This window comes from Miscanthus floridulus, chromosome 16 (assembly GCF_019320115.1).
Source record: "Miscanthus floridulus cultivar M001 chromosome 16, ASM1932011v1, whole genome shotgun sequence".
Taxonomy (NCBI): Eukaryota; Viridiplantae; Streptophyta; class Magnoliopsida; order Poales; family Poaceae; genus Miscanthus; species Miscanthus floridulus.
In genome coordinates, this window is record NC_089595.1 from 36,156,295 (window position 1) to 36,183,535 (window position 27,241).

Below are 27,241 nucleotides of genomic sequence, written 5' to 3' on the forward strand. Positions count from 1 at the left end.
TAAAACCTTTTCCGAGCCTTTGGATTTTGAAAACAAAGCATCTTATCTAACTTTTGTTTTTGCAAGTTTTCAATTTTTTTTAAACCACTACTTGAAAAAATAATATTTTGAAGATTGAGATTTGAATTTATTTTCCAAACCACTCATCACAAAAGTACCAATGCAACGGCATGTATGCGCAAACATGTTGCTACCCTTATGTTGGATTTTAATTTAAAGAAAATTTCCTTGTACCTATGTTTTTATGATCACAAAACAATTAACAGAAATCATTTTACTCTTTTTAGAAAGTAGCTAATTTTAGGGTGTTACAGTATAGCCCCCGGGCGCCCTCTTGAGAGGTCCGACCAAATCGAGCCCCTAGACCATGAACGACCACATGATGGGGATCGTCTGGAGTGCTTGGGCCGGTAGGTGGGTCTGTGGAGCATAGTATTGACACCGTTCGCAGGTGCGCACAATATGTTCAGTGTCGGCTACCGTGATTGGCCAGTAGATACCTTATCGGAACACGTTTCTGACCAGGGTTCTTGGCGTAGCATGGTGACCGCAGACCCCACTGTGAATATCGCTCAGCAACCGCTTCCCTTGTTGGATGGCGATGCAGCGCTGTAGGACCCCGGTGTGGCTTCGCTTGTAGAGCTCGCCATCAATAATGGCAAAGGACTTGGCATGACGTGCGAGCCACCGAGGCACCATTTTGTCCATTGGTAGTGCCTCGTAGAGGAGGTAGTCGAGGTAAGGCACCCTCCAGTTGGCCAGAGGGTTAGGCTCTATCGCTGGATCCTCATCAAGCTCCATAACTTTGGGGTCAGATGGAGCCGATGGCTGGTTTGCCCCCAAGCCTAGGGTAGGCAACCCATCACCGGCTTGTTCCGACTCCTCATAGTGGACCGAGGGTTTGTACTGATCACTAGCAAAGATGCCTATTGGCACTGGCTCTCGGTCGGACACCGCTTTCACCAGCGCATCAGCAACCTCATTGAGCCACCTCGGGATGTGATTGAGCTCTAGACCATTGAACTTGTCCTCCAGCTGGTGGACTTCTCAGCAATACATAGCCATCTTGGCGTTGTGGCAGCTTGATTCCTTCATGACTTGGTCAATGACCAGCTACGAGTCGCCCTAGATGTCAAGACATCGGATACCCAACTCGATGGTGATGCGTAGGCCGTTGATGAGCGCCTCATATTTGGCCACATTGTTGGAGGAGGGGAAATGGATGCGAACCATGTACCTCATGTGTACCCCGAGGGGCAAAACAAAGACCAGTCCCATGCCAAAGCCTTTCTTCATCAGCGGTCCATCGAAGTACATCATCTAGTACTCCTAGTTGACGATTGTTGGTGGCATTTGGACCTCGGTCCACTCTGCAACAAAATTAGTCAGCACTTGGGACTTGATGGCTGTCCGAGGGGCATATGAAATGCCTTGACCCATCAGTTTGAGTGCCCACTTGGCGATTCTTCCCGTGGCATCCCTGTTTTGGATGACCTCGTAGAGAGGGAAGGACATCACGACCGTCAATGGATGCGACTGGAAGTAACTTCCTTTTGGCGATGAGGATAGCACACAGGAGCTTCTAGATTTGGGGGTAGCGGGTCATGGAATCGGACAACACCTCACTAATGTAGTATACGAGACACTACACTTTGAGGGCATGTCCCTCTTCTTTTCGCTCTACCACCTAGGCAGCGCTGACCACTTTCATGGTGGCCGTGATGTAGAGCAGAAGCAGTTCCCCATCGGTCGGGGGGACTAGGATCAGGGCCTTCGTTAGAAGCTGCTTGAGCGTGTCAAGTGCCTCCTGGGCCTCGGGCATCCATTCAAAATGGTCGTCCTTCTTTAGGAGCCGATAGAGAGAGAGACCTCATTCGCCGAGGCATGAGATAAAGCGGCTGAGCACGGTGAGGCACCCTATAACTCGCTGTACCCCCTTTATGTTCTGAATCGGGCCCATCCACATGATGCCCAAGATCTTCTCTGGGTTGGCTTCGATGCCATGCTTAGAAATGATAAAACCTAGCAGCATACCCCTTGGGACCCCAAAAACACACTTCTTAGGGTTGAGCTTGATGCCGTTTGCTTAGAGTTTCGCAAAGGTCTGTTCTAGGTTGGCTACGACCTGGTCAGCCAGTTTGGATTGGACCACGATGTCATCCACATAGGCCTCAATGGTTCACTTGATGAGGTCCCCAAAACACTTGAGCATGCAACTCTGGTACTAGCCCCTATGTTTTTTAGACCGAACGACATTGTGACATAGTAGAATGATCCGAATGGGGTGATGAAAGATGTCGTGAGCTAGTCGGACTCTTTCATCATGATTTGATGGTACCCGGAGTACGCATCAAGGAAGCAAAGGGTTTCGCACCCTGAGGTTGAGTCGACTACTTAGTCTATGCATGGCAAAGGAAACAGATCCTTTTGACACGGTTTGTTGAGACCCATGTAGTCAAGACACATTCTATATTTCCCACTCTTTTTTGTACAAGAATGGCATTGGCTAACCACTCAGGGTGGTATACTTCCTTGATGAAGCCGACCACCAAAAGCTTCGCAATCTCCTCGCCGATCACCCTGCGTTTCTCCTCGTCGAATCGACACAGGCGCTGCTTCATCGGCTTGGAGCCTGGCCTAATCTTCAAGGCATGCTCGATGACTTCTCTCGGAATGCCTAGCATATCCGAGGGCTTCCACCCAAAGATGTCTCTGTTGGCGCAGAGGAAGTCGACGAGCGTGATTTCCAATTTGGAGGAAAGCATGGTGCCAAGGCGTACCACTTTGCCCTTAGAGCCGCTAGGGTCTATGAGGACCTCCTTGGCACCCTCTATAGGTTCAAAAGACTCGACTGACCACTTGGGGTCGAGTGCTTCTTTGGCGACATCCTTCCTGATGGCTGTGAGATCCTTGGAGGCGACAATTGCCGCGGCATGCTCGTAGCACTCGACCTCGCACTCGTAGGCAAGCTAGAAGGAGGTGCTGATGGTGATGACCCCGCATGACCCCAGCATCTTCAGCTTTAGATAGGTGTTGTTGGGGATGGCTATGAACTTCATGTAGCATGGATGTCCTAGGATGGCATGGTAGGTTCCATGGAACCCGACCACCTCGAAGGTAAGGGTCTTCGTCCTATAATTGGATGGATCCCCGAAGGTGATGGGAAGATTGATCTACCCGAGTGGCATGGCCTGCTTTCTAGGCACGATGCTGTGGAAAGGTGCCCCGATCAGCCAGGTGCGCGCTCGATCGATTCCCATGGCATCGAGCACTTCAGCATACATGATGTTGAGGCTGCTGCCTCGATCCATCAGTACCTTGGTGAGCCGCTTTGTGCCGATGATCGGGTAGACCATGAGCGGATATCATCTCGGCTATGGGATGCTTTCCGGGTGGTCGGTCTAATCAAAGGTTATGGCGGACTTCAACCATCGGAGGAAGGAAGGCGTGGCTGGCTTGGCTGTATAGACCTCGCACCATGCAAGCTTCTGGTGGTGCTTGGAGTCATAGGCTGCCGACCCTCTGAAGATCATGAGGCATCCATCTAGTGTCGGAAAGCCACCGTCCTTCCCTTTGGTGTTGTCTATGGCTGGCTTGGGGTCCCCCCTATGCTCCCCCTTGTTGGAGCTTCATGAGGCCACAATCCTTGTATAGATGCTTGATGAGGAAGGCATGGTTTAGGAATGGCCCTTCGAGTAGCTTCTCAAAATGGTTCGGGGTACCCTCAGTGGGCTTCCGACCCCCCTTATGGTCGGCGGTGGCCATGAGCGAGCCCTCGAGGCGGTCGTCCCTGCTGGTTCTTCTTCTTGCTGGGACAGTTGGAGGCACCTTCACTGGCATTGTCATCCCACTTCACCTTGCCCTTGAGGTGATCGAAGATTGCTCCAACCGCCTCCTCGCTCGAGGCATGGCTGGTGGCGATGTCGAGGAGCTCCTTGGTGGTTTGTGGGCCCTTATGTCTTAGCTTATGGACCAATGACTTGTAGGTGCTCCTATGACATCGGCGTCGACGACGTTGGGCAGCTTGTTGCACTGTCAGGAGAAGCGCCGGATGTACCCATGAAGGGTTTATCTGGTCTTCTGTCGGTAGTTTTTGAGATCCCATGGGTTCCTAGGATGCGCATATGTGCCCTAGAAGTTTCCCACAAAGATCTCTTTTAGGTCCACCCAACTTTGGATTCTGTTGGGTGAATGGTGTTCCAACCACGTTCGTGCCGAATCGGCTAGGAACAATGGAAGGTTATGGAAAATGAAATTGTCATTATCTGCTCCACCGGCTTAGCAAGCAAGCCGATAATCCTCGAGCCATAGTCTAGGGTTCATTTCCCTAGAGTATTTTAGGATGTTGGTCAGAACCATGGTGGGAAGACGGCATTGAGGATGTGTCGGCCGAAGGCCTGAGGTACCGGCAAGTCAGGGTTGGGGCTTCGAACCTTGCTGCTGTCATAGCGTCTGCCATGATGTGGGTGGTAGCCACGGCTAGCCCCCTTCCTCGCATCTCCACAGGCATGCCTGCAGGCATCGAGGGTATCATGTGCATCACGGTGGCGGCCGAGACGCTCATGCACCAGGACCACGGTGCTTGGCCTACCGCCTTGCAGGGCTTGGTGGATTGATGTGTCCTTGTTGTGTCGTTCTGAGGGCGTGCACTAGCTAGCGTCGAGCTCATGTCATTGAGACAGCGAGCTCTTGGCCTGCTGCACTGCCGCATGCTCGAGTAGCGTGCGAATCTCATGATGGGCTTGATGATCCTCGGGCGTCATGGGCCCCAGAAGCCCCCGAAGCAAGGCTGCCGCAGCAGCGATGTTCTGTCTCGCCCGAGTGAAGTGTGGGAGGGCTTTATCGTCCTCGATGATCCTTCGGTTCACATGTGGGCCATGGCACGCGCACGCCCACTATCTCCATGGCGCTCAATCTCTCGCTCGAGCTCTGTGCATTCCTGCTCGAGCTAAAGTCGTGCTTCCTCGAGCTCTTGGTGTTGGGCCTTCAGCTGCTCTACCCATAGGCGAGGTGGGGCCCTAGTATCCCTGTCGACCTCATCATCGAAGTCATTCATTGGGGTAGCCTCTCCCTTATGGATGCTTTCAACATGTCCCTCGGGGGTACCTACCATGAAACATTCATGAGAGGGATGATGGCTCCCCCTGCTGGAGTTAGAGCTAGAGGGCGACTTCGATTCTCCTATGTGGAGGTCATGGAAAGATTCCACAACATATTCAGTCATCCCCATGAACTCGTCGTTCATGGGGGATGGAGGAGTGTGTTGTGCCACAAGGTGGCCAATGGTCTCTACGGCATTGCGGAGACCGAACGGGAGCACGGTCGGGGCGCTCCTGTAACACGCTAAAATTTCATTTGCAAATTAGTAATTAAATTTGAGCATTTATTTGATTTTCTATGCATTTTAACCTAGGCCAAATAATAAAATTTGGTTAACTAAAATTAACTATAAGGATTAAAAACATGTTTGTTTCATTCATGCCAAAGTATACTATTTTTGGTTGAGTGTAGGGCTAGGTTGTTTGAAGTTGAATTCAAATTTCATTTGAATTTGGCTTGGATTTGAAAACTAGAAATGGAAAAGGATTTACTTTTGAAAAAATTCTCTTCTTCCTCTTTTCTAGCCCAACCCTAGGCTAGCCCAGCCCTTTCTTCCTTTCCCTTCCTATGCTTGGCCTGCTGGCGGCCCAGCTCGCGCCTCCCCTCCTTCCCTCCTTTGGCTTGCTCGGTGGCCGGCTCAGCGCCGTCGCTCCACGCCCTTCCTCCGCGCGCGCCTGCTGGCTGACCGCGTGGCCCAGCTCAGCACTGTAGCCCAGCTTCGGCCTTCACTATAGCACCCATGCCCGCACGCTGCTTCCTCTATTGTCCTCACTACACATGGGACCCACCTGTCGGACGCGCCTCCCTCCTTTCCTTCCATGCCTCATCAATGATGGTGTGCTTGCCATCGAAGGCAGCCGCATCCATCGGGCCACCGGGCTAGGATTGGAAGGCATCCAAATTTGCCCTCATCACGCTCCCTTCCATCTACCGCACGCCGCCTGGCTATAAAACCCCAAGCCAAACCCCTCCTTCTCTCCTTTTCCCATCTGCGTTTGAGTTCTCACAGCCGCCCCACAATCCACTGTTCCAGCACCCCAATCGACGATGCCGACGCGCCCGTGAGCTCTACCATACTCCACCAGAGCCGTAGGTACCCTCACCTCTTCATTTTGGTAACCCGTCGCTCAAATTCACCAGCACCCGCGCCCATCTTCGCTCTCTAGTTCACCGTCGTCGTCGACCCGGCCCTTCGGTGCTCTCTCGGACGCCGCGACCACCTCTGTCGGAATCGCGTTGAGCTGCTCCATCTTCCCATGCCCCCCATTCCTTTGAATGATGCCCTAGAGTGCTGTATCAGTGAGCTCCAGTCACGTCGATCATGGCGCCACTGTGGGGACCATCGCCTCGATGAGCTCCCCGTCCCTGTTTCAGTACCCGAGCGAGATCGCGAGAGCTTGTACTTCATTCCCGTGTGTTTGGTTTGATCTGGGGTGGTCCAGATTGCCGTACCGATGTTCGCCATGGCGCTCGGCTCACCACCGACAATAGCGGCCTCATCGGAGACACAGTGCAACAGCGAGGGAATCTCCCATTCATTCCTCACCATCCGTTCTTTGAACAGCGTCCAAGATCACATACCAGTTTGGAATGTGTAACCGATCCATCGTCGGGCTATGGACTCGGCCCACAGCGCCGTGTTAGTGCGTGCCCACACACACATGGTGCACCGCACCACTCACGTGCAGCCACGTGGTTGCCTAGTCAGCCGACGACGCGGTCAACTACGACCCGCTGGGTTATTTTGCAGATTAGCCCCTCGGTTCTCAGCGAATCAACCCGCAGTCTAGTTCAGTTCAAAAGAGTTACTTTTTAGTCCTATTTTTATTCGTTTTAGCCCCTGTAGTTTTTGAAAATTGTGCACACCATCCACAATCCATTTAAATTCAGATTTTAATTGTTTTAATTCAAAAATAAGTCCGGTTTATTTACAGAAATGCCATTGGAACTTTATTTCATGCATAACTTTTGCGTTTTAAGTCCGATTTGAGTGATTCTTTCGCTCACGTGTTCGTAGCAGTACATAGAATAGATTTATAAGCTTTTCAATCTATGTTTTTACTGTTTGGTGTACTGTTCTAATAGAAGTCTATTTGTATGCATGTAATGATTGGATTCGATGCTTGATTGGTGAATTGGAACACGTTTAGAGGGTGATCAATTCGAGGTGACTGAGGATCAGCAGGGTGACCAACAGTACCCAGAGGATAACTTTGAGGAAGGCAAGTGTAGCAAAGGCCCCTAGTACCTATGAATTTTACAATTCATATTCATGCATGTGTCTAAATTTGAATTACCTTTAAGGACTTTACCTAGATTATTACTTGTACCACATATCCTTGTTACCTATGGTTTGGGATGCATTTTGGATAGATGTTGCAGCGCTCAACATAAAAAATTGTTAAACATGATTAAAGGTATTATGCAATATGTTAAAATGGAGCTTTTCAGCAACAATTAGGGGGCTAGAGTACGGGGTTGAGTGCTCTAGTGCCTCTCCATAAGGACTTAATCCTGAAGTGGCCACCTAGGAGGTTTTGTACAACCCCGAGTGTCATATGGCTCTGACTTTAACCTATTAACTAGATTGTACTAGCTCATCTATAGCTTTCCGTAATGGCAAGAGGGGGCACTAGTTGGTATGTTTCCTTTCCTGCTAGGGTGTGTACCGTGCCGCGACCAGGCATGCCACTCCTAGAGGAGGGCCACATATGGCTAGATGACTAAGACCTTAGCAGCTACGACTTGTTAGTGCAACTAGCGAAGGGTTACATAGTGAAACGCTGCCACACTTCCTAGGTAGAGGTGTTGTGGGCTTTGCAAACCCTGACATTGGGAATCACGGCTCGGTGGGTAAAATTGTGCAGTTTCTATAGAAATATTTGACTTGTTATAACAGTTGTGCTCATGGATACAAGCGATCTAGATCCTTCATGATTAGTGGTTACTATGGATGGTTGGGAAATTGATATAATCTTGATTATTCACCATTACCACTTGGGTTGGGATTATTCACTAAAGTAGTGATTCAGGATGCTAAAACTTGAACAACTAAAATTGCGAACCACGGTCAAACCGTGTCTAGCCTTTGAGCCTCATAGATCCCTTTGATATACTTGCTAAGCATGGTGAGCTTATACTTGCTTTACATTCAATGAAAATCCTAGATGCGTAACAGATAATACATATGAAGAATTTTCGGAGGATGTCCAGGACTACTAGGATGATGTTCACCAGTTGGAGTCCCAGTGGAAGTTTGGGCTAGTTTTCCGCTTTGTGTAATAATGTCGCCAATGAGCAAAACTATGTGATAACATTATGATGTGATATGCATTTTAATAAAGTACTTTACTTTGATATTACTACAATTTGATGGTATATGTGTGTTTGGACATCCTGGGCGCACATATATGAGTACTTGATTTTGCTATGCAAAATTGTGTGCAACAAATTGGTATCAGAGCTATTACTGACTGTAGGACGATCAACCTAGTTAGAAATGGATATTTTTAGGATCACATTATCTTTATTTTGCTACCTATAATTTACTATAAATTTTTTTGCATATATTATGTCCTTTATCTGTTGCAAAAATTATTTTATTCTAATACTCAACCTTTTCAATCTTATAGATGGCTCGCACCAAGCTAACACCCCACAAGCGCACCATTGTGATGCCAACAAGGAGGACAAGGTTCATGTTTGGCAAGCGTGTTCCAGCACATCTGGTCGAGGCTTTGAGGAGCATGGAGGAGGAACCGCCTATGGAGGTGCCCATGGAGGAACCTCTGGAGGACCAGATGGAGGATGAACTCATGGATGAAGAGACTGAAGAGGGGCCCATGTTTGAGTAGCCCATAGAGATAGAAAAATCTAGGGAGGAGCCCATGGAAGAAAATGGAAAGGGTGGTCAGGATGGAGCTGGTGACCCTGATGATAGTGATGATTTGGACAATTCTGATTCAGATGATGGGGGTAATGATGGTGGTGATGGTGATGGTGGTGATGGTGAGGGAGATGGAGGAGACGGTGGAAATGATGGTGTTGATGACCATGATGCACTTGTGATGGCGTGCTTGCCATCCGAGGCAGCCGCACCAATCGGGCCACCGGGCCAGGATTGGAAGGCGTCCAAATTCACCCTCGTCACGCTCCCTTCCATCTACCGCACACCACCTGGCTACAAAACCCCAAGCCAAACCCCTCCTTCTCTCCTTTTCCCATCCGCGTTCGAGTTCTCACCGCCGCCCCACAATCCGCCCTTCCAGCACCCCAATCGACAACACCGACGCGCCCGTGAGCTCTGCCGTACTCCACCAGAGCCATAGGTACCCTCACGTCTTCATTTTGGTAACCCGTCGCTCCGATTCACCATCACCCGCACCCATCTTCTCTCTCTAGTTCGCTGTCGCCGTCGACCTGGCCCTTCGGCGCTCTCCCAGAAGCCGCGAACACCTCCGTCGGACTCGCGTTGAGCTGCTCCATCTTCCCATGCCCCCATTCCTTTCAATGATGCCCTAGAGCACTATATCAGCGAGCTCCAGTCACGTCGATCATGGCACCATCATGGGGACCGCCGCCTCGATGAACACCCCATCCCTGTTTCGGTACTCGAGCGAGATCGCGAGAGCATGTACTTCATTCCCGTGTGTTTGGTTTGATCTAGGGTGGTTCGGAATGCCATATCGGTGTTTGCCATGGCGCTCGGCTTGCCACCCACAATGGCGGGCTCACCGGAGACACAGTGCAGCGGCGAGGGAATCTCCCGTTCATTCCTCGCCATCTGTTCTTTGATCAGCGGCCAAGATCACATACCGGTTCGGAATGTGTAACCGGTCCACCGTCAGGCTATGGACTCGGCCCACAGCGCCACGTCAGCGTGTGCGCACACACACATGGTGCACCGCACCACTCACGTGCAGCCACGTGGCCACCTAGTCAGCCGGCGATGCGGTCAACTACGACCCGCCGGGTTATTTTGCGGAATTAGCCCCTTAGTTTTCAGCGAATCAACCCGCGGTCCAGTTCAGTTCAAAAGAGTTACTTTTTAGTCCTATTTTTATTCATTTTAGCCCCTATAGTTTTTGAAAATTGTGCGCGCCATCCATAATCCGTTTAAATTCAGATTTTAATTGCTTTAATTCAAAAATAATCTGGTTTATTTACAGAATTGCCATTGGAACCTTATTTCATGCATAACTTTTTCGTTTTAAGTCCGATTTGAGTGATTCTTTCGCTCACGTGTTCCTAGCAGTACATAGAATAGATTTATAAGCTTTTCAATCTATGTTTTTACTGTTTGGTGTACTATTCTAATAGATGTCTATTTGTATGCATGTAATGATTGGATTGGATGCTTCATTGGTGAATTGGAACACGTTTAGAGTGTGATCAATTTGAGGTGACTGAGGATCAACAGGGTGACCAGTAGTACCCAGAGGATAACTTTGAGGAAGGCAAGTGTAGCAAAGGCCCCTTGTACCTATGAATTACCTTTAAGGACTTTACCTAGATTATTACTTGTACCACATATCCTTGTTACCTATGGTTTGGGATGCATTTTGGATAGATGCTGCAGCGCTCAACATAAATAATTGTTAAACATGATTAAAGGTATTATGCAATATGTTAAAATGGAGTTTTAGCAACAATTAGGGGGCTAGAGTACGGGGTTGAGTGCTCTAGTGCCTCTCCATAAGGACTTAATCCTAAAGCAGCCACCCAGGAGGTTTTGTACAACCTCGAGTGTCATATGGCTCTGACTTTAACCTATTAACTAGATTGTACTAGCTCGTCTATAGCTTTCCATAAGGGCAAGAGGGGGGCACTAGTTGGTATGTTTCCTTTCCTGCTAGGGCGTGTACCGTGCCACGACCATGCGTGCCAAACCTAGAGGAGGGTCACATATGGCTAGACGACTGAAACCTTAGCAGCTATGACTTGTTAGTGCAACTAGCAAAGGGTTACGTAGTGAAACCCTACCACATTTCATAGGTAGAGGTGTTGTGGGCTTTACAAACCCTGGCATTGGGAATCACGGCTCGATGGGTAAAGTTGTACAATTTCTGCAAAAATATTTGACCTGTTATAACAGGCGTGCTCACGGATATGAGCGATCTGGATCCTTCATGATTAGTGGTTACTATGGATGGTTGGGAAATTTATATAATCTTGATTATTCACCATTACCACTTGGGTTGGGATTATTCACTAAAGTAGTGATTCAGGATGCTAAAACTTGAACAACTAAAATTGCGAACCATAGTCAAACTGTGTCTGGCCTTTGAGCCTCATAGATCCCTTTGATATACTTGCTAAGCATGGTAAGCTTACACTTGCTTTACATTCAATGAAAATCCAGGATGGGTAACATATAATACATATGAAGAGTTTCCGGAGGATGTCCAGGACTACTAGAATGATGTTCACCAGTTGGAGTCCCTGTGGTAGTTTGGGCTAGTTTTCCGCTTTGTGTAATAATGTTGCCAATGAGCAAAACTATGTGATAACATTATGATGAGATATCCGTTGTAATAAAGTACTTTACTTTGATATTACTACAATTTGATGGTATATGTGTGTTTGGACATCCTGGGCGCACATATATGAGTACTTGATTTTGCTATGCAAAATTGGGTGCAATAAATTGGTATCAGAGCTATAACTGACTATAGGATGATCAACCTAGTTAGAAATGTATATTTTTAGGATCACATTATCTTTATTTTGCTACCTTTAATTTACTATTAAATTTTTGCTTATATTCTATCCTTTATCTGTTGCAAAAATTATTTTATTCTAATACTCAACCTTTTCAATCTTATAGATGGCCCGCACCAAGCTGACACCCCGCAAGCGCACCATTGTGATGCCAACAAGGAGGACAAGGTTCACGTTTGGCAAGCGCGTTCCTACACATCTGGTCGAGGCTCTGAGGTGCATGGAGGAGGAACCACCTATGGAGGTGCCCATGGAGGAACCTCTAGAGGACCGGATGGAGGATGAACTGATGGATGAAGAGACTAAAGAGGGGCCCATGTTTGAGGAGCCCATAGAGATAGAAACATCTGGGGAGGAGCCCATGGAAGAAAATGGAAAGGGTGGTCAGGATGGAGCTGGTGACCCTAATGTTGGTGATGATTCAGACAATTCTGATTCAGATGACGGGGGTAATGATGGTGGTGATGGTGATGGAGATGAAGGAGGCGGTGGAAATGATGGTGTTGATGACCATGATGCACTGCTGGCTCAAGGGTGGACCGCGAAGATCCACTATGATCTGCAAGGAGATGACTACTGCCACCCCAAGCTTCTCTCACTCGTACGCCGCTACCACACCAGGTGCACTGTGCAGTACAGGACGGAGCATTGGACCCACCCCGACTACACCGGCTTCTGGGAGATAGAAGTGTACATCTATGAAGGGACTCGAGTGTGCTACATCCACTATGCTATTACTGCATGGCTCACACGTGCAGACACCATCTGGGATGTTGCTTGACAAGCGTTGGAGGTCAACCGTGACCGCCACTTCGACGACATTGCATGGGAGGAGGATCGTTATCTTCCCCGCCATCGGAGCGGCCAGTCTACCTGCAACATTGCCTCACCACTTGGGGAGGCGAACCATAGGCTTAGGCCTACCTTGATGAGCTTGGCCTAGACCAACACTGACTTGGATCAAGCCTTGGATGAGCTAGATGTCATGGGGAAGGCATACCTACAGCTTGCCCGTGAGAATGCTACATTGAAGCAACATCAAGGAGGTCCTGATGTGGAAGTGCCAGGGATTCCTACTCAATCGCCCCAAGCAACAGAGGAGACTTTGGAGACCCCAACACCAGCACCAACATCGACCCATAGGAAGATTTCCCAAAATATGTAATAAACACGCATTGATGTGCGAGAGAGTGTTTAGTTTCTTTTCCTTTTAATGGTTGAACAATTGTTATTTGAATGGTTGGATGGTTGTCATGATGAACAATGTTTGATTTGGATTTTTGTCTTGATTGTGATGATTGTGGACATGTCCACAGTCATTTAGTTAAGATTAAGGCTTAAGGATGATATGAATAAATAGTTGGGTTTCTTTATATCTTGTTGTCCATTCTGTATTATTATGAGCAGTTCACCTTTATTAGTTCACATCTCATGTTCTAGAGGTCCAATGGTCATGAAAATTTTATGGAGATAAGTAGACTTCTACATCTTTCTTTTGGCTCTAGAGTCACCTCAATACCTATTATGAATTGTGAGATATAGCTGTTGTAAGTTGATGTTTGGTGCTGTCAGAAATCTAGAACAGTACTTCTTGTCGTCTGTTTTTGCCTGACTAACGTTAGAATCTGAAAATGTGTTCTAAATGAAAGTTGTAGAGAATTTCATAAGATTTCCAGAAAGGTAAAATTAGCATTCAGATGATAAATAGAGCGTGAGATATGCTCATTTTACTGCACTGCTATTTGTCCAACTCGCCGGAAAGTTAGGAACAATTATCTTCTTGTATACCCAAAATATATCTCTTGTCTTGATCTTGTGGTACCTATTCTTATTAGACCATTATCTCTTAAAGGTTATATATTTTGGATATATGAGACTTATATGATGTATCTATAGATGGTGAACACCAGGAGGAACAACTAGGGAGGCGAGGACTTGCCGCCGCCACCCCCTGTCACCATGGAGCAACTGATGATGATGCAAACCCAATTGCTTCAGCAGATGGCTTAGAGCATGCAGAATATGGGGAATGGGAATGGGAATGCACCCCCTCAAGTGAGAGACAAGAGGGGAGAGTTTCTAAAGGGACATCCGCCTATCTTCAAGCATTCATCTGACCCACTCCAAGCCGATGACTAGCTGCGTGCAATTGAGAGACAACTTGAGATTGCACAGTGTGATGATAAAGAGAAGGTCTTGTATGCTTCTGGACAACTGCATGGAGCTGCACTTGATTGGTGGGACTCTTTCTGCTTTGGCTGTACTAAAGCTAACCCCATCACGTGGCCAGAGTTTCGCAGTGCCTTCTGCTCTCATCATGTGCCCGTTGGGTTGATGAAGTTGAAGAAGAAGGAATTCTTGGCTCTCAAGTAGGGGAGCATGACTATTGTAGAGTATCGTGACAAGTTCATACAATTGTCATGGTATGCACCTACGGAGGTGGAAGACGATGAGAAGAGGTAGGAGCTATTTATGGAAGGTCGGAATGATGGTCTCCAGTACCAACTGCTGTCCCATACCTTTGCCAGTTTCCAGCAGTTAGTGGACAAGGCCTTGGTTATAGAGAACGAGCGCCGTCAAATGGAGGACAAGAAGAGGAAGTTCCAGGGACAGCAATCCGGGAGCAACTCTCGCTTCCATACCAATTCTCAATAGACTCAACCACAGCAGCATTATCAAGGTTAGTCCAATCTGGTCAACCACAACCAGCAACCACAGCGTGCATAGCAGCAGCAGCAACAGTATAAGGCACCAGTCCAGTGCCAGTAGCAAGCCAGCAATGTTCCTATGAAGAATAATGTCCCCAATGCTCCACAGAAGAATGGCGCACCAAAGGCACCAAATGTAGTTAATGATAACAGATGCTTCAATTGTGGAGAACCAGGACATTACTCCAACAGATGCCCCAAGAGGACGCTAACATGCAGCAGAACTATGTCCAGGGAAAAGTCAATCATGGAACTACAGAAATAGCTCAGGAGGCACCTGATGTGGTGATCGGTACATTTTCGGTCAACTCAAACTCAGCTACAGTTTTTTCAATTCTGGTGCTTCGCATTCCTTCATAGCATATACTTTCATACAGAAGCATGGTATTCCTGTATGTATTATGAAGAAACCCATGTTAGTAAACTCACCTGGAGGGGAAATAAAAGGAAATTGGATATGCTTAGCCGCTAGTCTCATCATAAGGGGGTAGAATTTCAAGCCAACCTTGTAGTCATAGACTCATCTGGAATTGATGTTATCTTGGGTATGGATTGGTCGAGGTCTCGAAAGGCAATTATAAACTATGGGAATAGTTCCATGAATCTAACCACTCCATCTAGAGAGAAAGTTAAGTATGTGGCAACACAGTCAGCAGCGGAAATCTATCAGGTTAATCAATTGGAGGGCACAACCATAGAGGATATACGGATAGTAAACGGGTATCCAGATGTCTTCCCTGAGGAGTTACCAAATATGCCATCTGAATGAGATATTGAGTTTATAATTGAACTTTTACTTGGAACTGCACCCATAGCTAAGAGACCTTATAGAATGAGAGTGAATGAATTAGCAGAACTTAAGAAATAAATAAGGGAATTGCTAGATAAGGGTTATGTCCAACCTAGTTCTTCACCTTGGGGTGCACCAATATTGTTTGTAGAGAAGAAAGATGGTACACAAAGAATGTGCATAGATTATAGATCACTTAATGAGGTCACAATTAAGAACAAGTATCCACTACCTAGAATCGATGACCTATTTGACCAGTTGAAGGGAGATTGTGTATTTTCCAAGATGGACCTCCATTCTGGATACCATCAGTTGAGAATAAGGTGTTTAGACATTCCCAAAACCACTTTTGTGACCCAATATGGATTATATGAGTTCACCGTCATGTCTTTTGGTCTAACAAATGCACCTGCTTACTTCATGTATTTGATGAACAAAGTATTCATGGAGTACCTTGACAAGTTTGTCGTTGTGTTCATTGATGATATATTAGTCTACTCTAAGAATGAAGAAGAACATGAGGGACATTTGATGTTAGTATTGCAGAAGCTTAGAGAACATCAACTCTATGCTAAGTTTAGCAAATGTGAGTTCTAGCTAAAAGAAATATCTTTCCTTGGCCACATAATCTCTAATGGAGGAGTAGCAGTAGATCCCAAGAAGGTTAGAGATGTGTTGAGTTGGAAGCCACCTCAGGATGTTAGTGAGATTCAAAGTTTCCTTGGTATGGTTGGGTACTATAGGAGATTCATCAAGGGATTCTCTAAGTCAGCCAAACCTATGACTGCTCTGTTAGAGAAGAATGCCAAATTTGTATGGTCTAAGCAATGTCAGGATAGTTTTGAGGAGTTGAAGAAGAGACTGACTTCTGCCCTAGTACTTATCTTACCTAATCTTACCAAAAGCTTCTCTATCTATTGTGATGCCTCACGGCAAGGTCTAGGCTGTGTTCTTATGCAAGAGGGTAGAGTTGTTGCCTACGCATCCAGATAGCTGAGAAAACATGAGTTAAATTATCCGACTCATGATCTGGAGTTAGTGACTGTGGAGGCATTACCTGATTGGTCATAAGTGTGAGATTTATATGGATCATAAGAGTTTGAAGTATATATTCACTTAGTCAGATCTAAATTTGAGGCAGCGTAGATGGCTAGAGTTAATCAAGGACTATGATTTGGAAATACACTACCATCCGGGAAAAGCTAACGTTGTAGTAGATGCCTTGAGTAGGAAGAGTTATGTGAACATGGCCTACACAACTCAATTACCTAAAGAGTTGTGTGAGGAGTTCGAATACCTAAATTTGGGTATTGTGGCTAACACTATGGAGTTAGAGGTGGAACCTACTTTAGAACGAGAGATTCATAACGGACAGTTGAATGATGAGAGGATCAAAGATATTGTTGAACGTATAGTGATTGGTAAAGCCCTAGGATTCCACATGGATGATCAAGGAACAGTATGGTTTGGTAAAAGGATTTTTGTGCCAGAAGTGAAGTCTATTAGAGAGTCTATTTTGACGGAAGCTCATGACTCGGCCTATTTAATACACCCGGGGAGTACTAAAATGTATCTTGATCTTAAAGAGAGATATTGGTGGTATGGACTAAAAAGAGATGTAGCTGAACATGTGGCCATATGTGATATGTGCCAAAGAGTAAAGGCAGAGCATCAGAGGCCAGCAGGTTTACTACAACCTATGAAGATACTCGAGTGGAAATGGGAGGAAGTTGGAATGGATTTCATAGTTGGATTACCCCATACACAGAGGGGATATGACTCTATTTGGGTAATTGTAGACCATCTAACAAAAGTAGCACATGTCATTCCTACCAAGACAACTTATTCTAGTGCAAAGTTGGCAGATCTATACATGGAAAGGATTGTATGTTTACATGGAGTACAAAAGAAGATTGTTTTAGATAGGGGTACACAGTTCACATCCCATTTTTGGCAGAAGCTGCATGAGTCCTTGGACACAAAGTTGAATTTTAGTTCAGCTTGTCACCCTCAGATAGATGGGTAGACCGAGAGAACAAATATGATTTTAGAGGATATGTTGAGAGCTTGTGCTCTATAGTACAGGACAAGTTGGGATAAGAGTTTTCCCTATGCTGAATTTTCTTATAATAATAGCTACCAGAAAAGTCTCAAGATGGCACCATTTGAAGAGTTATATGGCAGAAAGTGTAGGACACCACTGTTTTGGAATCAAACAGGGCAAAGTCAAGTCTTTGCACCAAAAGTTTTGCAACTGGCGGAGAAACAGGTACAAATAATAAAGCAAAACTTGAAGGTTGCATAGTCTCGACAGAAAAGCTATGCTAACACGAGAAGAAGGGATTTGGTATTTGAGATTGGTGATTTTGTTTATCTCAAAGTTTCACCTATGAGAGGAGTTAAGAGGTTTCATACCAAGGGGAAGTTGTCACCCAGGTATGTGGGACCCTTCAAGATCATCAACAGGAGAGGAGAAGTTGCTTACCAGCTAGAATTACTGGAATAGCTCTCAGGTCACTACAAGATTTTCGGTCTACTGCAACACCAAAAAAGTGTAGCAAAAGACCCAAAAATGGTAGCCATAGTAATTTTGCTACCAATTTTTTTTGGTTAAATGTCGTTGCACTTGTAAGGGTAGCAATAGCATAATGCAATGGGTTACATTTTAGTTGCGACACACAGCCCCTCTATTGCAACACTTTTGACGCTTTTGCAACACCTGGTGAGTGTTGTAACAAAAGCAATTGCAACCACTATGGGTGTGGTAATAGTATCAATTGCAACGAACTAGGCGTTGCTAGCGATACGTATTGCGACACGCTGGTCGTGTAGCAACACAATGCAAGCGCAACGCAACACAGGTGTTGCAATCGTGGTTGTTGCTACGCAGAGAAAGCATTGCAATAGAGGTTCTCTATTGCCACGTCGCCTAAATGGTTGCTATAGGTGGCTTAGGTTATTGCAACATCTCTTCAGGTTGGTTGCTACAGAGAGGTCATATATTGCCACGTTTCTGAATGGTTGCTATAGATGGCATAGGCTATTGCCACGTTACTTAGGTTGGTTGCTACAGACAGGTCATCTATTGCCACGTTACTAACTATCTGGTTGCTATAGGTAGATTCCTCTATTGCCACCGTCATCTTTTTGTAGTTGCAAGAGATAGTTTCTCTATTGCCACGATTATCGTACCTATTGCCACGACTAAATGTGATTGTTATATGTGCCATCATATATTGCAACGCCAGATTAATATATTAATAATTCATGTTGCGACACTTTGTTTGGTAGCTTAAATTAATAATCGCAAAACGACAAATACATAATGAAGGAAGCATCGACATCCATTAAAACGAAATATAATTTGTTCATACAAAATCTTTAACAAAACACACCGAGTGTCAAACTAAATGAGAACACAAGTAGATAGCTTAACACATAATAATGTGTTAAGCACAGACAACTGTTTGAACTCATTCGAATCAAAAGACTAATGTCTACTGTAGCAGCGAAGGTTCCCTTGATATGTATGTTGGCCATCGTCCCACCATTCGCATGCTCCTTCTCAAACTCAAGATTCCTCCTGAAAAAATCATTGACATGCATTAGTTAAACTGAGACTAGTGGTGGCAAAGCTAATTGAACACTGAAGCAAAACACGAGCTGCAGTACTAGAGTTCTGTGAGCTGCAGTACTATCAACCATGAACTTTGAAGCGTAAAGCAAATATAAACATACATGCAGCTGCCTCCCAAGACATTTTATGAGCACAAACACATCCATATATATTTCTAATCAGCAAGAGGAAACTAAGCCTGGACCATATTTAGGAGCAGAACAAAAGAATAGCTATGTACTTCTCCAAAAGGACTATATGTTCCTTTTTAATGCAAAGAGAGATAAAAGGTTTCACATAGTACCTGTGTATTCTTTTTGGACAATGCAGATCTTTTCCTAGCCGCAGTTTCCTTCAGTTGCTTTGCTGTAGTATAAACAGCACCCGAATTCGCTGCCAAATTACTTCTAGTCATGCGCCCTCTAGTGAGACGTTCTTCAGCTGCGGAAGAAGGGGGTTGTTGTTCTGGCTGGCTGGTTTCTTGGGTAACCTGAAAATAAATGGTTGGTGGTAAAAATTACACCCCTTGACAAGAATATGACATGCATGTTACAATTAAACATTCTTCAATTATCATCAAACTACCTGCTGACTATGCATCATGTGTTCTCCCATTGTAGTTGTTACATTTTGTGTCCCCTCAATTGTTGCAGCAGCAGCAACATTTTCAGTTGGCTCCACAATTGTGCTAGCCTGCATTTTGAATTGGGTTCAAGATCATGATTTTCAGTTCAATAAACTATGAGAACATAGATGTTGTTAATATTACCTTTTGTACTGAAGCTTGCTGTTGGGCTGCTTGCAACATTAACATAGCTTGCCTAAGTGCTTCTCTATCAGCCTCCCTTTCCTTGTTCATCTGTTCAAGCTGACGCCTATGTTCTTGCCTCTCGGCTTCCCTTTCAACTTCTTGAGCTTCTAGTCTATCTTGCAGCCGTCCAAACGATTCAATGAGGGCTTCCTCCTGTTGTAGTTTGCGCTGGTAGTCCTCCGATAGTAGCTCCTTTCTAGTTGGGTACCTTGCAAGGTAACCATTAGCATGCATCTTGTTTGATTTGATTTTTCTCGTTTCCTTGTAGGTTGATTGGAAAATCTGGTTCTGCTCCAAGTCTGAGACGACATTTGCGTCAGGCCTTGACTCCAGCTCCATAATCTTCCTGGTTGCATTGTCCTAACAAAGCAAAGACATTTAGTTAATTAAAACTTTAATTCTAAGCGAGGACAGTTGCATCACTTAATAAGGGTTGTAAAAACTGTTTAATACTCACATAGACTTCCCTAGATTCCTCGCTTGTCCATTGTCCATTTTGTTGGTGGGTCATCATAAAAAGCTCCATATCATTTGGCTCTTCACCAGTTAGTTGGTCCCTCTAATTAGGCAAGAATGTAAAAAAATTAGCCATATTTCATAATCTAGTGAAATGTAGAAGCTTTTATAAACTGTAAAGATCAGGAAGATATCCACCACGAATTTAAAAACAGAAGATAACAGAAATATTTATTGCTATTGAAAAAGAACAGGAATCCAAGTTCTTCTTTTTGTTGGCACACATTAGTTTTAGTACTTTTCAGCTTTCTGTATACAAGGATGCAAAATATATTTTTTTGTAGTGGGCAGTGGGCTAAATATCTCTATCAAATACAAAGACTATATAGGTTATAACAATATCATGTCATTGTCATTCGGGGGCACAAGCACAAACCATAAAAAAATGCCTGAAGGAAAACCTTGTGACAGAATTTTTTACCTTCTCATAGCTCAATTGAGAAAAACCCTTTGATCCTGTAACATGGTGTATCTGTCGATTGTGCCGATTCTGAGAATTCTTATTGCTAATCCTCTGCACAGAACCAGCAATGATTTGATTTTTATAAAATCAGCAGTGTGCAAAACATAAACCTTGACGTCAGAAGTGGAATTGGCAAGTTTTTTTAAAAATTGGGAACAAACCTGGAATTCTTCGGTGCCAAAATACGACACCAGATAGTGCCACTCAACAATGTCTAATTCTTCTGGCCTATGTCTCATTCTCTCTTCATAGGTGGTGTACGCCTTGTAGGTAGCACTAAATGTAGATCGCCATCCTTTGTAACGGTAATTAGCCACCGTCCATATCTTGATTCTGTTCGCCTCGTTATCCTCAAGGTCCCACTTAGCCTGCTCAAGGTAAAGCCTAAATAAATTACTTCTTAAACAATAATTTGGTATTGAAATTTTGACATCCACATGGATAACAGAAGCTTACCAGCACATCGTTTGCTATTGCAATTTTGACATCCACATGGATATCTCTCCATGTTCTTACTCCGATGAGAGGTGCTCTTTTCCTCGTGAACAGTGTTATTTCATCAACAAATATTCATTTGTTTGAACCTACAGGTCCTCCAAGCCTAGAGAACTGGATGCTAAGCTTCTGAGACGCCTCCCTAGTTCTCTTGTTTGTTGCTGTCCATCCTTTCAAGTTACCTCTTGGCTTCCTCTTTTTGGAGTCTTGTCCATGAAAAACAATTATATACAAAGCAAAACACTTAAAAAACTATTGACATAGTTTAAAATTAACTGAACCTCACAATAAATTGAAAATATTCATTACTTACTAGTTCCCTCTCCCTGTGGAATGAAACGCCGAGCATGAGATGGTCTATTTACTGGCGGTGTGGGGTTGCTATCTTCACTTGAAAGTACTACATCTGTATGATGATTACTGTCCACATATGCCACTGCAGAAAATATTGGTCACTTGTGTAAGATATGATATGTTTGTGAAGGAATATTAACAATAGACATGTAGGGACAGATGTTATATTACTAATATCATTCAGTTGTCCTTGCACCCTTAACCATTCTTTGTAAGTTTTGGTGGTGTCATCCCTGTCGATATCTTTCAAATCTGGGTCAGCCAAGCTAATATTAGTACAAAGGCTTCTCCAATATAAAATAATACAACAATTTTGAAATATATAGGAGTCCAACATAACACTTACCCATGAATCGGTTTTCCTTATGCATGACGTGCAACCATTCCTTGTAAGCATCAATTGACTCCTCATCTTCATCTATATTCTCTTCCCTAATGGGTCTCCTTCCAAGTACTTTCAAGGGTGTTATGTTCACATTCTGGTCTATTTTTTGTTCCTTGGACAGCAATAGTCTGACCTGTCTTTCCTCCTCATTACATGCTATCATAGCATCTGCATTGACTTCTTCTTCGATTTCGTGTAATGTTGCTGCATTACCACATCTCCTCTTGTAGTACAAATAGTCCCTTACCCTATACCCCAATTGTAATTTCATTGCAAGCAAGTTACTCAGGGTGAGATCAGCCCTAGTGATTCTAATAGTAGAAGACTCTTGCCCCCCCGGCAATCCCTCGCAAGTGAAATAGAGAGTCCATGTTTGATCCGAGCTGCCAAATATTACAATAGTATCAAACTTAAGCACTAGTGATGATACAACAATATACTTAAAAGGAAACCAGTGTACATATAGTATGTGTACAGACAGAGAAAGTAATTAAAACTTAGTGCCACTTATTTGAACTATATGTGCACCCCCATGACTGAAATTAAAGTAAACCAAAAAAATATTTATACTAGGAAACACTAAATATTGCACACTTGTTCTTCTTAGCTTAATTGATAGGAAATGCCTACAGTCCCATTCTAAATTAGAAATATGTATACTATGTGTATGGACAGAGACCAAACTCATTAATCCCTACATATCATTAATCCCAGGCATTCGATCTACATTATCCCCATGGCGCACTGCTTCCTGCATGTCCCTGCAGCGTCGATGCTCTTAGGCTACATTTTTCCCAGAACATTTTCAAGATTATATATCTAAAACTCTAAACCCGAGATGTTGAATCCAAAAATATGTGTTACCTATCATTGGTCTCATTGATTGGTAGGGAGCTCTCTTGTTGATCACCAAGTGCTGCTATCGACCTGGATGAACGTGTTGCCCCAAAAAGGGACATGGTGGCGTTGGGTCTGTATGAACTTGCCGGCGCCGCTGCCGGAGTTGTTGGCATCCCGGACGAACGTGTTGCCCCAAAAAGGGACATGGTGGCGTTGGGTCTGGATGAACTTGTCGGCGTCGCCGCCGCCGCCGCCGCCGCTGGAGTTGTTGGCATCCCCGCTCCTGCAGGTGTGCGCATCGACGTCGAGGACGGAGGTGTTCCACTCGTTGGAGTTGTCGTCATGTTCGACTTCTCTTTGGTGGAATCCAAAAACCCTAACCGTGTGGAGGCGGCGACGTGGTAGATGAGGAAGTCACGAAATAAAAGGGGGCGGCGTGGGGGGAGGAAACGGGAAGTCGCGAAATAAAAGGCGGCGACGTGGTAGATGAGGAAGTCGCGAAATAAAAGGGCGCGAGAGTTTTTCGTCACGGACCGTCCGCCAAGAGTAGACACCCAAACTTCTATGAAACACTGCTGGACTCAATCAAATTTTGCTTTTGCATCTGGATACATATTTCGATGAAGCCAACATTGCTTTCTTGGTGCCACTCAGTCCCAGATGACTCAAACTTCCAAAGTAATATAAGTTTCTTTTGTTCTCCCTAATTCTCACTCATGCCAAGTGTGGGAAGGATTTCTGCATAAGTGAACCACGTGAATGGTATATATGTAGGGCATGGAATTGAGTATAAACGATATGCATTGATAAATTGGTAGATAAACCCATAAAGTGTAGCATATTGAGTGGCATGATGAAGTTAAGTTGCACCCACATTTGACTTCATTACAAATAAGTGATAGCATATATAAAAATTTACCGTGAGATGGATATATATATAAAATTTTGGCTAAGTCCCTAAATTTACCATGAGATGGACATGCTGAAATTTTTACCATGACTTGGACATTGTCAAATTTGATTTTTACCGTGGGACAGACATATGCAAAAATGGCTAAGTCTGAATTTTTGCTATGACTTAGAGACTAGAATTTTACCATGACTTGGGCATTGACAAATTTAAAATTTTACCATGACTTGGATATTGAGAAATGTGGCTAACTCTAGAGTTTTACACTGACTTGATATGTGTTTGGGCTTGACCAACTCCTATGAGGTCTCTTAAAAGTAAATAAACTAGTGGGATAAGATGGATAAGTACTCTGAAAGTTGGCCCTAGTAAAAAAAACTAGTAGTATTAGAGGAGAAAGTACTCTGTACTCTACATGTAACTCTTAGATGACTAGGAAAAACTACACATGATGGGTTATGGTGGCCTGGTGGGACATGTCTGAGTGGGTGCTAGTTGGTTGTTGCTATCTTTTCATAGGTTTGGGCTTGACCAACCCCTATGAGGTCTCTTAAAAGTAAATAAACTAGTGGGATAAGTTGGATAAGTACTCTGAAAGTTGGCCCTAGTAAAAAAAACTAGTAGTATTAGAGGAGAAAGTACTCTGTACTCTACATCTAACTCTTAGACATGTCCCACCAGGCCACCATAACCCATCATGTGTAGTTTTTCCTAGTCATCTAAGAGTTACATGTAGAGTACAGAGTACTTTCTCCTCTAATACTACTAGTTTTTTTTACTAGGGCCAACTTTCAGAGTACTTATCCATCTTATCCCACTAGTTTATTTACTTTTAAGAGACCTCATAGGAGTTGGTCAAGCCCAAACACATATCAAGTCAGTGTAAAACTCTAGAGTTAGCCACATTTCTCAATATCCAAGTCATGGTAAAATTTTAAATTTGTCAATGCCCAAGTCATGGTAAAATTCTAGTCTCTAAGTCATAGCAAAAATTCAGACTTAGCCATTTTTGCATATGTCTGTCCCACGGTAAAAATCAAATTTGACAATGTCCAAGTCATGGTAAAAATTTCAGCATGTCCATCTCATGGTAAATTTAGGGACTTAGCCAAAATTTTATATATATATCCATCTTATGCCGATCGAGCTGCATGCATGCTTCTCCGATCTCATGAATCGTGATGCGTGTGGTGGACTTAGCCAAAATTTTCTGATGCGCTGCCTACCAACCCACCGGATGGTCCGCCAAATGATCTGGACGGTCCACCACTTGTAGCGGACGGTCCTCTGAACTCCACGGACGGTCCGCAGTACATAGGAGAATACTTCAGGTATACGTGCGGCTCGGACGCAGGGCATGGCCGCTTGCCCACAGCCCACCCCGTCCGTCCCTGCCTGACTCGCTTCTTCAGGGGATCCTCAGGGGGCGCTGCGCACGAGGGTGATTCAGGGGGCGCTGCGAACGAGGGTGGAGTCGCGATCCTCAGGGGGCGCTGCACACGGGGGTGAGGGCGACCGCCGCCACTGCTCGGCATCTGGACTCCTCCGACCTCCGCTCCACTGCCCTTCGGACCTCCATAGAGGTGCAACCCGTGGATCACAGAATCAGTTTTGAAGGTATGAGAATCAAAAGCTCCTAGCCTCCGATGTCTAATTTGTATTACCATATAGCTCGCTAATTGTGCTGTAATGTGATTAATTTAGGTAGAGTATAGCTGATTTCTGCCCTAATTTCCACGTCGATCGATCAATCAGACAAGCCGTCCTCGCGGCGAAAGGTACGAGATCACTATGGGCTGCACATATATAGTTCAATTATGTATGTAAATACGCTGGCTAAATTGGATATGTCAGGAACAAGGCACAACCAGAAGGATCAATAGCCGAGGCATACATAGCTGAGGAGTGTCTTACATTTTGCTCTCGATTCTTCGACGTCGACACCAAGCTGAGTCGAGCTCATCGTCATGAAAATACAGTTGTGAATGAGCCTCCAAGTGGTCTAAGCATATTTAGTGAAATTGATTACAAGAGGAGAGGAAATAAGCTTAAGAATTTGGAGAAAGTTGAACTTCAAAAGATGAGGCACTACATAATTACTAATTGTGATGAAGCCAGGAAATGGGTAGAGTAAGTCGCAATTTTTACCACTAAATTTATCTTTTATCTGCTTGTTTGTGGCATCAACTAATAATTTGGTGCACTCTGATGTAGGGAGCATAAGACACAACTAACAAGGGATAGTTCAATTAACATTAAAAAACGACACAAGGAGCATTTTGTAAGATGGTTTGAAATCGAGGTATGTAGTATTAATTTATATTTTTAAATTCAACTTTATGGTCAGACCAACGTAGTAATTAACCGGTAGATGTCTAACTTGATTTTTAAATTACAGATAGCAAAACTATATGACAAAGGGGAAGCAAGTAAACTGATGCATGCCCTTTCTCAAGGACCTGACCCTCGAGCTCGTGTGTTGAATAGAGTGCACATCAATAATTGGCTATTTCGGACAGCTGCCATAGAGAAAAGTCTCGTGACACAAAATTCTGGTGTCCTTGTGAAGGGTGACGATAGTATAGGCAACATGACCTGGTATGGAGTCATTAGAAATATAATCTCACTGGAATTCCCACAAGAAAAAGAAGTTATATTATTTCAGTGTGATTGGTATGATGTGCCGGCTACCAGTACCAGCAGAAGCAGAGGGTACACTAGGGACAAATTTGGTATTATCGACATTGCTACTTCCATGTTTAGATATTCAGATGAACCTTACATTCTTGCTTCAAACGCTGAACCGGTGTTTTATGTCCCTATCGTGAACAAGCCGAGATGGTCTACTGTTGTTTTGGTGAGACCAAGAAATTTGTTTTCCATGCCAGACACAGGAAATGACGCCGATGCACTTGATGTGGGAATCCAAGAAATGAATGAATCAGGCCAAGGTCAGGAATTCTTAAACTGGTCAAGACAAGATAGGGCAGGCACAACTGGTTCTGCCGCCATTATTAATCAAGTGCGTAGCGAAGCAATTCCCGAACCTGTTGATGACTATATTGGTGATGATGATTCTGACGACGATGACACCTACATTGATGATGGGGTTATTGCACCAGTCATGGAAGAAAATATAGAAGATGATTTCTTTGCTTGAAGACAATTTTTTTTGTTGCACTGTTTGGTGGGAAGGGTCAATTGTCCTTCATATGCATATGTCGCACTTTATTATTTTTTTCTTTTGAACTGATGACATGGTTAAGTTTGAACCGTTGCATGGAACCTTAATGTTCGTTATGCTAATGAATACCTCTTGAGATAAATGTTTTAAGTATTTGAAATAAAGAGGTAAGTGGAAAGTTTTGAAATAAAAATCACGATTGCCCAAGAGTAATCACCGGTCGGCAAATGTTTGGACAAGGAAAGGTTCATTAGTGTGGTCACCATGTGACTGATGGTGCACGGTCAGGCATTTACTATCGCTAACAAAGTGACCAACCACCCCGGTACAACTTCAAGTACTAATTAAC

General features: G+C 44.5%; 2 protein-coding genes across 2 annotated transcripts; one reads left to right on the plus strand and one right to left on the minus strand.

The window, feature by feature from the left end:
• Positions 1–501: 501 nt before the first annotated feature.
• On the minus strand, positions 502–1,242 carry LOC136510579 (uncharacterized). Its single transcript, XM_066504982.1, has 2 exons — positions 1,149–1,242; positions 502–1,043 (listed from the first exon to the last, which is right to left on the minus strand). Exons 1-2 carry the CDS (start codon positions 1,240–1,242, stop codon positions 502–504), a joined length of 636 nt encoding a protein of 211 aa, XP_066361079.1.
• Positions 1,243–24,784: 23,542 nt separating this feature from the next.
• On the plus strand, positions 24,785–26,979 carry LOC136510580 (uncharacterized). The gene is made up of 4 exons (XM_066504983.1): positions 24,785–24,798; positions 25,563–25,838; positions 25,923–26,010; positions 26,107–26,979. Exons 1-4 carry the CDS (start codon positions 24,785–24,787, stop codon positions 26,866–26,868), a joined length of 1,140 nt encoding a protein of 379 aa, XP_066361080.1. The 3' UTR covers positions 26,869–26,979.
• The last annotated feature ends 262 nt before the right edge of the window (positions 26,980–27,241 follow it).

Bases quoted from the DNA above. Each gene is read 5' to 3' on its own strand.
- LOC136510579 (XM_066504982.1), bottom strand. From the start codon at position 1,242: ATGAGGTACATGGTTCGCATCCATTTCCCCTCCTCCAACAATGTGGCC. The intron at 1,044-1,148 runs GTATCCGATGTC...ATTGCTGAGAAG, and splicing joins ACGCATCACCATCGAGTTGG to TCCACCAGCTGGAGGACAAG.
- LOC136510580 (XM_066504983.1), top strand. The intron at 25,839-25,922 runs GTAAGTCGCAAT...ACTCTGATGTAG, and splicing joins GAAGCCAGGAAATGGGTAGA to GGAGCATAAGACACAACTAA. The intron at 26,011-26,106 runs GTATGTAGTATT...TTTAAATTACAG, and splicing joins TAAGATGGTTTGAAATCGAG to ATAGCAAAACTATATGACAA.